Source organism: Meles meles, chromosome 3 (genome assembly GCF_922984935.1).
Source record: "Meles meles chromosome 3, mMelMel3.1 paternal haplotype, whole genome shotgun sequence".
NCBI classification, from domain to species: Eukaryota; Metazoa; Chordata; class Mammalia; order Carnivora; family Mustelidae; genus Meles; species Meles meles.
The window spans coordinates 98,673,547-98,687,441 of record NC_060068.1 but is presented as its reverse complement, the minus strand read 5'-3'; the positions used below and the strand labels follow the sequence as shown (position 1 = coordinate 98,687,441).

The 13,895-nt window shown below is 39.2% G+C and overlaps 1 protein-coding gene across 2 annotated transcripts; it reads right to left on the bottom strand.

Annotated features, from left to right (window-relative positions):
- Positions 1 to 2,914: 2,914 nt before the first annotated feature.
- Positions 2,915 to 11,346, bottom strand: C3H5orf46 (chromosome 3 C5orf46 homolog). Of its 2 annotated transcripts, none has more exons than XM_046000485.1 (3): positions 11,262 to 11,346; positions 7,233 to 7,368; positions 2,915 to 2,963 (listed from the first exon to the last, which is right to left on the bottom strand). In XM_046000485.1, exons 1-3 carry the CDS (start codon positions 11,329 to 11,331, stop codon positions 2,915 to 2,917), a joined length of 255 nt encoding a protein of 84 aa, XP_045856441.1. In that variant the 5' UTR covers positions 11,332 to 11,346. The 2 variants fall into 2 exon arrangements, with proteins under 2 accessions (XP_045856441.1, XP_045856440.1); XM_046000484.1 differs by lacking the exon at positions 2,915 to 2,963 and adding an exon at positions 6,884 to 7,009.
- Between the last annotated feature and the right edge of the window lie 2,549 nt (positions 11,347 to 13,895).

The window sequence follows — 13,895 nt, the reverse complement described above, 5'->3', positions numbered from 1 at the left end:
GCCCACCCTTTCCTGCAGGCATGTCTCTTACCTCCTTTCTCCAAGGCATGTCCAAGGCACTTCCATACATAACTCTATCATTTCCCTACACAGTCCTGGGGTACACTGCTAAGTGACAGCCTAGACTATCACCTTCTCAGTGGCTGGACATCATTATTTATCTTGAGAATACTGGCAGAATCTGACCCATAGTAGGTATAGAGTAAATAAGCACTAAATGGATATGTTAGAAAGGGGCATATGTTATAGGAGAAATATGGGATATCTAGATATCTGTTTATCTGTCTGTCTTAATTTAGGAAATACTGAGAACTTTGGCCACATTTTATGTACTGGAGAAATAGGCACTGCTGTGAGTCATTTAATTCTAAGGTGGTGACTTTTGATTTGATGCAGCAATCATCATACATGTGCAGCTTTTAAAGCTACTTATTAAATGCACAGTTACCAGGGTTTAAAGAGATAACTCCTGATCAAACCATTCAAAATTTAATCTTTGCCTTAGAGGCTTCCTTCTCTCTAGCCCAGTTTTTTTAATATCCCTAAATTGAGCCATTCCTTCCTGTCAATAAGAGCATCTACAATTAGTTCATGAATCAATTCAAAGCTTTTTTTAGATGTAGTAAAAAAAAAAAAAAAAGAATTCTGGCATTAAGATCACGAACAATGAAGTTCCCAACAGTTTTAACATTAATAAGGAGTAAAGTGAACCTCCACAAGGTCCCATAACCAATAGCAGACAAGTTAGAATTTGAACTTCTTTCTTCTCTATGTCTTTCGGTCTTTCTACCCCTTCATGACGCCTTCTCTCTTGGACCACCTCGTACACTGATTTGTTAGTATAGCACTCTAAAGACTCAGGGTGTGGGTACCAGTGGGTGAAGGCATGTACCAGCCGTCTGAATGAACCAGCTAAGGGTTGGGACACTGGCAACAAGAGATGAGCTATTCTCTGAGAAGATGGAAATGGAAAATGGAAACATAAGTGAATACTTTTAGAAGCTTAGCTGGCTTTGGGGTGAGAATCAGGTGTGTATGGGTTGGGCATTTCTTGATTTCAAAGCCCAAAACTGATTTCTGACTTTAGAAGCTTATGGAAAAGAGTGGGCCAAGTTCCTGGGTAATATGATAGTAATTTGCTAAGCTTACATTAATAACACCCAGGGTATAAAGTGAAGACCATAGGGAAAAGGAGCCTTCCTAGATCAGATATGAAATAGAAGTTAGGAAAGGCCATGCTTCCTGGAGATGCATATAAGGTAACTGAATTAACCAAAGGGGTAGTGTTTTGTTTCCTTGGGCATCTGGAAGGCATGAATAACATCACATCGCTTACTCACTTTTTTCAACTGCCTCCTTCTACACTGTCCTTTGTTCTCCACTAGCACTGCTGCTTAGGGATAGAATGCATACCCTGGGATCAGGCTGCCTAAGCTCAGATCCTTTTCTCTTCTCTGACTAACTTGGCCACGTTAGTAACTTAGTCACATTCCTTACTTATAAGATTAAAAAAGAAGAATATTCTTTTTTCATAGTGATGTTAGAATGAAATTAGGTACTACGTATATAGCACTTAGCTTAATGCTTCAACAGAGTATGTACTCAGTTCATGCTAGCTGCTGATACAATAATTACATTCACAGCTGTATCATTTCTGTTTTTATATTTTAATATCCGTTCTCAGGAGAGACTAGAATAAGGAAATAGTGGCTGTTTCTGAGCACTCAAACTATATTGTTTGCAATTGTGCCTTATTTGTGGTTTTGCTTTCCACAGTTTCAATTACCCATAGTCAACTGAGGTCTGGAAGCAGATGATCCTTTTTCTGACATAATGTTAGAGCATCAGTAATAGCCTGATGCTGTTTCACAGTGACTGTGTCATTCAAGTCACTTCATCTCATCATGGAGACATATTATCGTCTCACCTCATCATGAGAAGAGGAAAGGTGAATACAGTACAGTAAGATATTCCGAGGGAGAGACCACATTTTACATAGCTTTTATTACAGCATATTATTAAAATTCTTCTATTTTATTATTAGTTATCATTATTAATCTCTAACTGTGCCTAATTTGTAAATTAAACTTTATTATAGGTATGTATATATAGGGAAAAGTATGGTATATATGGGATTCGTACTGTTCACGGTGTCAGGCATCCACTGGCCTCTTGGAATGTATCCCTCATAGACAGGGGGGACTACTATTAATCCAACTGTGTGGGATTAGAGAGTTTGTTAGTATTTTATTCTGGAATTAGGTTCAACAAATCTCAGTCTTCTCATGAGTAACTAACTGCACAATTACATGGGCCCTTCTACTCTAGTGCACACAGTCCCCTCATGTCATAGGTGCAGAGGGAGCAGAGTTTTGGTAGAGGGGGTATAGCTCAGGGATAGAGCATTTGACTGCAGAGTTTTGGTAGGGCCAGCCCTTCTAACTCCCAGTGCTTGCGTGTTTCACCCCACAGTTGTGCCTCCTCTCTTCAGATAATCTGATTAGGTCAGGGACTTTACGATGATTTAAAAAAAATGGGGCGCCTGGGTGGCTCAGTGGGTTGAGCCACTGCCTTCGGCTCGGGTCATGATCTCAGGGTCCTGGGATCGAGTCCCGCATCGGGCTCTCTGCTCAGCAGCGAGCCTGCTTCCCTCTCTCTCTCTCTCTGCCTGCCTCTCTGTCTACTTGTGATCTCTCTCTCTCTGTCAAATAAAAAAAAAATTTTTTTTAAATAAAAAAATTAAAAAATGTATTTAAAATTAAGTTTAAGAAACTACAGTAGAAACAACAACAAAAAAATACACCTTTTCTGCTTATAGGTAGGCAGAGGGGTGCCCAAATTAATTAGACTCCCTTTTTTGTTCAGTATGCTATTATTTTAGTTGTAAATTATAAGTTAAAATCACCTGGGAAAGTCACTTTGCTGAATGTTCTCCTTGTTTATCATCAAATTCCATAAATCCTCTTGAAAAGAAAAAAAGAGAAAAAATGAATTATGACTGAGATTGAATAAGAATGTTAGAATGATCATTAGGATGTCTTAAATTGTTTGAGCCACAATTTTCTTCTGCAGATTTTCCTATTTCATAAATAAATAAGATTTAAGACTTCCACAACAATTTGTAGTTGCAATCTATTTATGCACAATTATCTCTTTTGAATCTGCTGAAAAAATCTATTCATTAGGTGTCCATTCATACACAAACTGTATAAGACATAGTTTGCTATATTCTTTTTAGTAATATATCCCCAGTACCTGGCAAATAATATAAATTAATAAAAGTTTGAATTAAATAAATAATAAATGAATAATTTTTTTCTTTTTATGTATGAAGAAACTTTTAAAGCTCCAAGAGATTAAACAGTCTGTCTAAATCACATAGCAAAGTCTAAAACTGAGAACTCTAGAGTCAGGAGTTAATACTAGAAGCACTATATTGTTCAAGGAAGGGGGTACACGGTAGCTACAGGAAAGGTAAAATGATTAAAAATGTGGCCTGCGAGAAGTTTATAGTCTAGTGGAGAAAATAAACACAATCAGATACAAGTAATTTAAAGTAGTGAACAAGTAATTTAAAACAATGAGGGGGAAAGAAAATTGATGTGACGGTTACTCCAAAGCATTATGAAATCCAGAGTATGAATACCTGCGTTTTGTAATCATAGGAGTCTGTGATGTCTTCACAGAGCTTATCTTTGAATTGGACTTTAGAAAATGATTAAACTTGCTAGGTGGACAAGTCTACCTAGCAAGGCCTTGCTGGCAGAGAGAAGAGCCATGTGCAAAGATGTTGAGCATTATACAAACATGACCAGTTCGAAACAAATCATTCGTTATTGGGGGCATCAGGTGTTTGATGTTAGGAGTGAGATACGCGATTGAAAGATACGTAAGCTTCAGGAAACAACATTTAGCATCAGCCAAATGCATCTGTTCTGATTTTGTAGGCTATGGAAATTCACAAAAAGGTTTCAAGCATGGCAGTAACACAACCCAACTTGTGTTTTTGTTATATAACTCTGAGAGTAAGAGGATGGTTTGAAGGGAGGCAGACAGGAACAGTGAACTAATCATAAATCTAATAAAAAGAGCTCAGGAAAGAAGTAACGAAGGACTATACTAGGCCAACTAGGCAGTGGAGTTGAAGAAAAGCAATGATACAGGAAAAAAATTAGAGGTAGAATATTCTTCAATTCAAGGATGGTGGTAACAAGCAGGAAAGATCCAAGAAGACCCTGAGGTTTTTGGATTCTGGGTGGGTGAGGATGTGATTCCTGAAATAAGGAACATGGGAGGAGGAACACGTTTGTGGAATGTTGGGTTTGGGTTTAGACTAGTTAAATTTCAGGTATTGGTGGAAAACCTAGGTGAAATTCTCTAGCAAGCAATTAATCATTTCAGTCTGAAGCTCAATAAAAAAAACACAATAGACATCTGATTCTGGAAGTCACTGGATCATAAGTCAAATAAAAAGAATAAGAAAGAATGGCTGGACATAGGGAAAGAGCCAGGAAAATGTCATGTCCTGGAAATTCAGCAGGTGAGGGGAAATTTACAAGGATTGGAGCCTTCCTGAGGGGTCAGAGGGATTAAGAATATGTATATTTTTCCAAACAATGGTGACCAGAATCCAGTTCACACAGCTCTAAAGTAATTCAGAATGGAGGAAGTGAGCTCTTCTATTCAGTGTCCTGAAAGTACATATCTAGCATTTATTATGTGCCTGACACAGTACTTAGGCATCAGATATATTGGAGTAAATAAAGAAAATTCTCATCTTTATGAAGTTCCCTCATTCCTGTCATTCTCTCCAATCAAAGCTCATTTCATCTTTTAAGGCCCAGATTGCATCTCACCCTTGCTATAAATACTCCACTAAGCATCCTGGTATCAGTCACAGCTCCATTCTCCAGAAACCACCTGTGTTGTTTTACTGACATTTATCTTAGCATATTAGTCATCATGGCATTTGGTATGTCGTCTTACCATAAGGACTGCAAATCTTTGAGAAGGTTTTACATTTTAGATTTTTCCTTCACAATTTCTGCCCCAACTTTGGTATATACTAATGTACTTAGAAACACTTCTTGATGGTCTTCTCCCATTCCCCACCCCCATTATATTTATGGTCTTCCCTTGGACAGAGAAAGGACAGCTAGATTTTTTTCCCTTGAGCAAGGACTGCTTGTCTTGCAACAAATATCCCTCAAGATTTCTCAGTCATATTGCAGTAATGGGTTTTAGATCTGATCTTTAAGATATCTTTCTTTAATCAACAATTATTTGCTGTGTGTCTCATTCAGTCTATAAGGTACGTGTTAGAGCGATGAGCTAGATAGATCTGGTCTCTACTTTCATATAGCTACGTGACTACAAATAAATAAAATATTATAATGAGACTATGACAAGGTAAAGTAAGAGAGAAGAACGAGGGAATGAAAGAAGGTAGTGTGAGTAAGAGTGGTTATAGAACTGTTTTCTGAGGAGGTGACTTTTAAATGAGCTGCAAGATAAAGCACTAGCCACGAAGGAAGGAAGGAGCATTTTAGGAAATGAAAGCAAGAGAGCCTTTGATGGTTTTAAGTTCCAGAAACAGAAAGAACATCGTTTACTTGGGGGAAAAAAATGAGGAAAAGTGGAAATGGTTGAAGTCAAGGTGCCATTCCTGAACCCAGAGCTGACAGCAGTTGTCTTGTATTTCAGATAATGAGTTTTCAGGGTTAACAGAGGGGGGTGGGAAAGGGGCTATTTTATGTCTGGAGAATTCCCCAAGGAAGGAATAAAAAGAAATATTATTGCTTCAACTCCTTGCATTGTCGTGCTTTGTAACAGTATGAATTCAACTGGAGTGTAATGTGTACTTTGTACATAATGGGTGTACTCTTGCTTCCTTGTCAGTTTCCTCCTTGTTTACATTAACAATCACGAAACTCAACAGTTGCAAAAGCCAACCACAATAGGAAAAATAACAATACAAAAATAAACATATGTGAGTTTCAATAATTTGTGCATGTGGATGGTATGCAGAATCCTGCCCATCACGTGATAATATATTGATTTAAGCAAATCAGAGATTACAACATGGCCCCTGATTACTTCTCTGTAGAAGTGTTTCTTAATCTGTTACTGGTCATAGACCTCATTGAGAATAAAAAAAAAGTCAGAAACATCCCCCCCCCCAATGCTAAGATGCACATTTACACAAAATGAATAAAAAGTTAAAGGATATGTGGACCTTTAAGTAAAGGCCATGTAGTGTAGAGCATCTAATCAAGGGCTATCAAAATTGTTGGGATATCAGAACACCCTTAGCTTTGTCCTAGGAAGACGCAAGATAGGATGAAGGAAACTTCATTTTGTATAAATTCTCCAGGGATTCGAGACCACACTTTGTCAAACTGGGCTTTGGCATCTGTGAAGGAGAGAATTAGAGACAGGGGCTCAGTGAAGTGGGATTGAAAGCACCTGGAAATTCAGAACAAATTGGATCCTGGAGAGCTGAAAGTAGGAATTACTGTGGGTTGAGTGAGAACAGGGTGAAGTAAAATTGAAAATCTGAGCTAGGTAGATTGGAGTAAGATGTGTTATGTGTTGGATACGGTAGCTTGGAAGCATGTAAAGAACTCTGGGAAGATTCTGGGTATATGCTCAGCCACCATGGCAGTTCCTCATGACCAACACTCATATGAGAGGTTTTCTAGATTGTCTCTGAAGAAATATCGCTACTCTCTTCGCTAACCCTCTTGAGTTTCTCAAACTAGGAAATAAAGGCAGGACTCATCACACCTCTCATTAGTGACCATATCGCCACCCACCACCTTCACCAAAGAATTACAATGCCTGTATTGGGTGGGTCCTTTATTCTTTTAACTTTCCAGAGGAGGAAACTTGAGGCATTCAGAGAAGGAGAGCCTTGTTCAAGGTCACCCAGTCAAGTAGCACATGTGGGAAGACCAGAACCTGGCCTTCTGTTCCCTGGTCTGGTGCTCTTCCTCCTTTCTCCTTGGTCCTGAGATAAAAAAATACTTTATGGAACCACTTGTTGGCAATGTGCACACTCCAAAAGAGTTTAGGAAAATTCAGTCAGATGCAAATATAGCTTAAGGTAGGACAATACTTTTCAACTCAAATAATATATTGTCATGCACAGTTTTGTTTCTCATTCATTTTAATACAATGTGGTTATTACCAACAGCAAACTGGACAAAAACAAGATTTGTCTCAGGGCTTACGTGCTCCTGGTCATGGAGCGGAGGATGAACTCCACTGCATTCTCAATGATCTCTGTGCCCAAGAGGTTTAGGAATTTGGGGAATTCTGGCTCTGGGTTTTTGTCCGAGCCATCTGGCTTGTCATCTGGTTTGTCATCTGAAAAATAGAACAGAATCTCAGGTGATTCTCAGCAATAAGAAAGGGAAGACTCTTTTCTTTGAAGGGAGCCCCTAGACCACTTTGTATCTCCTCTCACTAATTATACAGCCTAGAACAGTTATATTTATAGAACATTTAATGCCTTCCTAGACAAAGCCTTCACATGCATCATCTCACTTATTCCTAAAAACAATATATATCAATACTTAGGTAGACATGGATTTCCTTTCTGGATAGAGAAAATTGAAGCTCACAGAAGTTAAGTAACTTGTCCAGAGTAAAGCAGCTAGTAAATGCCAGTACCAGGATTGAAATATAGAATGCCCTCCCCCTTTTAAAAAAAAGATTTATTTATTGATTTTAGAGAGAGACAGGGTGTGCAAGTGCGTGGAGGGAGGGGGCAGGAGGAGAGAGAGTCTTTAGCAGACTCTGCACTGAGTGAAAAGCCAGATTCCATGAGCCTGAGATCATGACTTGAGCCAAAAATTAAGAATCAGACATTTAATGGCCTGGGCCAGCCAGGTACCCCCAGAATGCCCATTTTAATGTTATTTTCTCCATGCAATCCCTGGCCTATGGTAATGATAATAATGATGACATCATAATGGGTAGCCTTTGTTAAGGATAGACCTATGACAGATGATCCACATGCATTGTCACATATTTTATTCTCACAGCAGCACTATGAAGTAGGCAAAACTATTATCTCAAGCTAAAGGTCAAGAAGGTAAAGTTGAGAGAACTTTAGGAGCTAATTCAAAGCACAGAGTTAGTGAGTGGCCAAAATAGAGTTCAGTCCCATGTCCTCCTGGCATTAAAATCTGGATCCAAAAGCACTCTCTGCTGAACTGCTTAGCCTTGTTCCCACCCCCCCACCCCCATAGAAATACCTTTATTTCTTTATATTCTCTAAATTTTTCTACAACAAACATAGATTACTTATAAAATACAAATATCAACAGCAACAAAAATGAGCTGTAGTGGCCTTTGACAGAAAAAGTTACACTCTAACCACAAGTGTGTCATAAGATTGAAAGTAGTATAATAAGGATGATGACAAGGAGTAATTCTGTTGCTTGTACCTCATTTGATATTATATCCTAAAATAGAAACTCTTAGTCAAAAAATGTGGCTTTCAATTCTGCAAGCATTTGTGATTTACTATGCCACAACATAAGATTTGGTAGGAGCACCAGTCTAGGACCTTAACCAAAATCAGTGTACTAATCACCAAGTATTTGTTCCTTTAGCTATTAGTGTTTGCATTCAGCAAGTGTTTTTTGAGCCTACCATTATGTACATAGCATATGCTAAGAGTTAGGGTATGAACAAACATATATAGACATGATCCTTTCGTGGAGTGCAGGACTGCCACCACAGTGACCAGAATTGCTGTGTTTTCATCAAGGGAAGAAGGAAGGAGAATGGAAATTTGTGATGTGCTTGTTGAGCAGGTACTGGAATACTGTTTATTTATTTACTGTTATCTTTATTTAGTTCAGTGAAGATACTATGGTTTTATAGGAGAGAAAACATGTGTTCGGAGAAATTAAATGACGCACCTAAAAATCACACCTCTAGAATCTGGCTGAGCCAAGGTTTGAGCCTAAATTGCATTATCTACATGATATAATACTATCTTCAAGCAGTTTTCCCCTGAAGACATTTACCAGGTACAAAACGGCAATTTCTTGCATGAAAAGTGGTTCCTTTTTCCTATGTTGCTCTATGCATACTTGCATTGGCATGTTAATTTTACTGACCTTTAATTTTAATATGATACTAAATGTTATCTTTTCATTATACAAAGAGCCCTTGTTTGGAGTATGTGTGAAGATTGGATCTTTGGCTCCAGCCCTTGGACTGAAGCTATATTAAGAGGTTTTAGAATATGGAGGACCATATGTTTTGGAATCCTATGTACCTGAGTTTGGTTCCTGTCTTTAGCAAAAAATCCACCACATAACCTTGCACACAATGCTTAACCACTCTATCTCAGTTACTTCATTGTATTATTGTCAGGATTGAGAGATATTTTGTATATATTTCATCTATATCATATATGTGTTTCAATATAAATGCATATATCTGTATATACCCATATCTATATATCCATATCATACGCAAACACATGTGTGTTCATCTGAAACATCTGAAAGTGTGTGTGTGTGTGTGTGTGTGTGTGTGTGTGTGTATACCACTTATCACAGTACCAGGTCAAGGTAAACCCACAATAAATGCTTGCTGCATTACTCTGGATATATATCCATAATAATGAAGATATATATATATACACACACACACACACACACACATATAATATATTCATAGTAATAGTAGCAAAACAATTTATAGTAGCTTTTTTCTCTAATGCTTTAAGAGATTGTGAAAATTTAAAAATGTGATTAAAATATTAAGGCATTTGAAAATGTTGAAAAACAGAAAAAGAAATATAAATAATAAAAATTAAGAAGTCTGACATACTAGAAACAAATTATCAAAGCCAATAGTTGCATATTTTTTCTTTTCAAATATACTGTGCACTAGCCTTTATTTACATTAAGTACTTGGTTGAGTTTTTCAGTTAATGTTATCATAAGTTCAGAAAAAATACATTACTACTGATATTTGTGTAGTGTTTATAGTTTACAAAGTGATTACAAAGGCATATTCATTTGACCTGGTGAAGCTGATTGGTATCGCATTTTATAGATGAAGAAACTTGAGATTCAAAGCAGTGAACTGATTTAACCAGTTTCAGAGTTCATGAGAGACAGAGAAGTCTGGTCCTTAGGATATAAATCTCATCTTTCACTTTACTGTGGTGGTGACTCGAGGAGTTGATGGACACAGTAGTGTCTGAGGCCATCTCTTTGGCAGTTCTGTTAGGATATCTGCCTATATGTTCTGCTGGTGGATAGTGGGGTGGCTGATGGTGTTGAGTTCTGCCAAGTTACAGTTAGAACATTTCAAAAGGCTCCGGTACTAAATTATTTCCGCTGGCTGTGTTTTCTGCCTATCCTTCTGAATAAAGACAAGTTAAGAGCTCTCCATCTTCTGCAGGCCAAAATTAAATTAATTAGGGAGACTCTTAAAGGTGCCTTGTGGTCCCCTATTTGCTTGGGACAGACACGAAAGAAGTAGGTGCTTAATCATAATGGACAGACTCAAGGGACCTGGGGTCTCAGTCCCAGGTATGCCTCTTCTACCTGTGTCTTTGCCCAAGTGACTTTCCTTCTGCAAGCTTTGTTTGTTAACCTGCTGAGAGGGAAATGGATAAAAGTTTGAATGTTTACTTAAAAGGATTATTTAAGAATCAAGTGAGATAATATGTGGTAACAATAACAGTTAATATTTATTGGTGCTTATTAAGGACCAGACTTTTGTCTCTTATTCAGTTTATTCCATTTTTGTGTTAACTTTATGAGAAAGTTAGCTATTGATATTCCCTTTAACATGTGAGACCCAGAGAGGTGAAGTAACATGCCTGAAGTCACATTCCTGATTAGTGGACAGCCAGGCCTAGGAGTCTTATTCCAGGGTATATATCCTTTACCTTTGAATATTATTAGTTAGAAATTTAAAAAAAGTCCCCCCCGTCAAGAAATCTGTAATATAATAGTGTCACTGTATTGCATCAATATATAAAAAAAAGATCATCCCAAACTTCATATATTCACTGAGGATAGAGGGTGCAACTGAAGCACATTAGACTAAAAATCCTTTATTTTTGCTGGATCTGCCTCTTGGCCCTTGGTCCAGTGCTCTTTCTGCACTGCCCAAAGCTCCCTTCCTCTCTTTCCCCTTTATGCTCTGGATCAGCGCCACCACCTCCCTCCACTCCTGGCTAACTACCACACATTGCATGAGCTGCATTGAGGAGCACTTACCGGCCTGGCAAGTCAGGATGAAGGCGAGTAGTCCCAGGACAATTGTCAGCCTCAGCATGGAGACAGCCATGCCCACAGTGCTGGGCATCGGTGCAGATCGCCTGTTTGGATGCACCCAGAGACTTGCCCCATTTATAAGGCATTTATAGGTGACATCACCTGCAATGGAATTTAGGTTGTTGCACAAGATATCTGCACAGTTTTTGCTTGGATTTCTACTAATGAAGCCTGCCCTATCTTTTAAACCAAAAGTTTTTCATATAGGGAAAGAAAAACCCTGTCAGTGTTTCTAATGTGTATTTTATAAACAGCACTGAAGTAACTCTTTTACAGATAGTTCCAATGCTCACATTGATAATTTGTTGGATATGAGGCAGAATTACCATGCAGGGCCAAGGAGCAGGTGATAAATCAGATTGGTGAGGTGTGCCTCCTCCCCTCTCTGCGTACTCTGCTTGTTTTTCCATGCTCTGAACTCATTACTTGTCCCCACATGGGCATGCCCAGTCACACCCTCATGCCCTTAGCTCATGCTAATATTTTTCCCAGGATATCCTCCCCATCATCTCCCCTTAGAACATTCCTCTTATTCCTCAGTTTCAGGTTTGAATGCCCCTTTCCCTGTGAAACCTTCATAATGATGATTCCACCCCACTCCAAACAATTGCCCTCTGGTCTGCCTTCTGGAACCCTGCCATATTGTTTGAGAACAAAGTTCTTGAAGAGCTCTTTTCTCCTTTAGCTCATGGATCTGTTAAGGGCAGAGTGTTTTGTTTACTACTGAATCTTCAAGGAGCTTAGTATGGCTCTCCTAACTGTTCTCAGCTTTGACTTCCGTTCTTGGGAAGCTTGTCCTGGTTCTTCCTGGGAGAGGTAGAGGCTCCGCTATGTGCCTGATAGGTGTGTGTTTAAATGTCTCCACCAACACGCTGTAGGTTCCTTAAGGACAAGACATCTCTTTTTCAGAGTTGAATACATGTTACTCAAGGCATGTAGCAAACATTAAAAAAAAAGAAAAGAAAAATAAATTTTTGTAGTCGGTAAAAAGGAATATGGGGGTTGAGATGCTGCTATGTATCTCAGGGGTAAAATATATTTCCTCTTGAATACAAACACTTAAGGGGATAAATTTTAGTTCAGGTCTATATGATATTGGTCATCCTTATAAATGCTACAAATTTAGTTAATTGGGATAAGGCTTTAGTTCCTAAACTTATAGATTGACCAAACATATACACTGTGAGTATAGGAGGGCCCAATTGTATTAATTGAGGTATGGAAACAGGAGACTTGTCTGGTGTCACGTAGCCAGGACATGGCTCTCTAACTCAAGGTTAGTACTTCTAGATACCAAGCACACTTGAAAATCATCAAGCAGCTCTGCTTGGACCCTTCCAGGTCTTCTTTCCAACTCCAACCTATTTTCTTCTTCTTCTCTTCCTTCTCCTCTTCCTCTTCCCCTCCCACTCCCCTCTCCCTCCTCTTCCTATTCCTTCTTCGTCATCTTCATCATCTTCTTCCTCTTCTTCATCTCCTTCGTCTTCTTTGTCTCCTCCTGCTCCTCCTCCTCCTTCTCCTTCTCTTTCTTCTTTTAAGAGAAAGTTGGGAAAAGGTTGGGAGGGGCAGAGGGAAAAAGAGAATCTTAAGCAGTCTCCATGTCCAGCACAGAGCCTGGCATGGGGCTCAGTCTCAGAAGCCTGAGATCATGACCTGAGCCAAAATCAAGAATCAGACACTTAACCAACTAAGTTACCCAGGTGCCCCCACACCAACCTATCTTCTTAAGAAGACCCTGATCCTGTTATTCCTATACAAAGGGTTGTAATCTGGAGACAGTTGTCCATAGTAGGAAGCTTTCAATGAATTAGATTGATGCCATCAGGGTCACTGCTTGGGAGAGCGTTGTGCTTGTCCGTTGATCTTAGTGGGAAAATAACAGTCAAGCTTCCTCTTGTAGCCATGCTGTGATCCCTGATATGTGCCTATATTTGCATGGGAAAGGCTAACAGTACCTTCTACTTTGCATGAGCTTTGAGCCTTCAGGGGGCTCTAATTCACCGTAAGAATGCTGTTCAGGCAAGCAAAGACTCTAATATTGCAGCCTAGGAGAGAGACCCCTTGGCTTCTCAAGGTTACCAGCTAAATGGGGCATGCAGACAAATTCCTGGATCTGCTTTCATTGGTCTGGTATCAAGGAAGTAACACTACATTGAGGGGTCAGGATAGCTGGATTCTATTCCTGTCGGTACCACTGACTCATTGTATGACCCCGATTAAATACTCTCTAGCCCTAATGCTCAGTTTTCTGTGTTTACTGTATTTTTTTTTTTTTTTTTTTTTTAAGGATTTTATTTATTTGACAGAGAGAGATCATAAGTAGGCAGAGAGGCAGGCAGAGAGAGTGAGAGGGAAGCAGGCTCCCTGCCGAGCAGAGAGCCCGATGTGGGACTCGATCCCAGGACCCTGAGATCATGACCTGAGCCGAAGGCAGCGGCTTAAACCACTAAGGGAGAGAGATCACAAGCAGGCAGAGAGGCAGGCAGAGAGAGAGGAGGAAGCAGGCTCCCCGCTGAGCAGAGAGCCTGATGGGGGCTTGATCCCAGGACCCTGAGATCATGACCTGAGCCGAAGGCA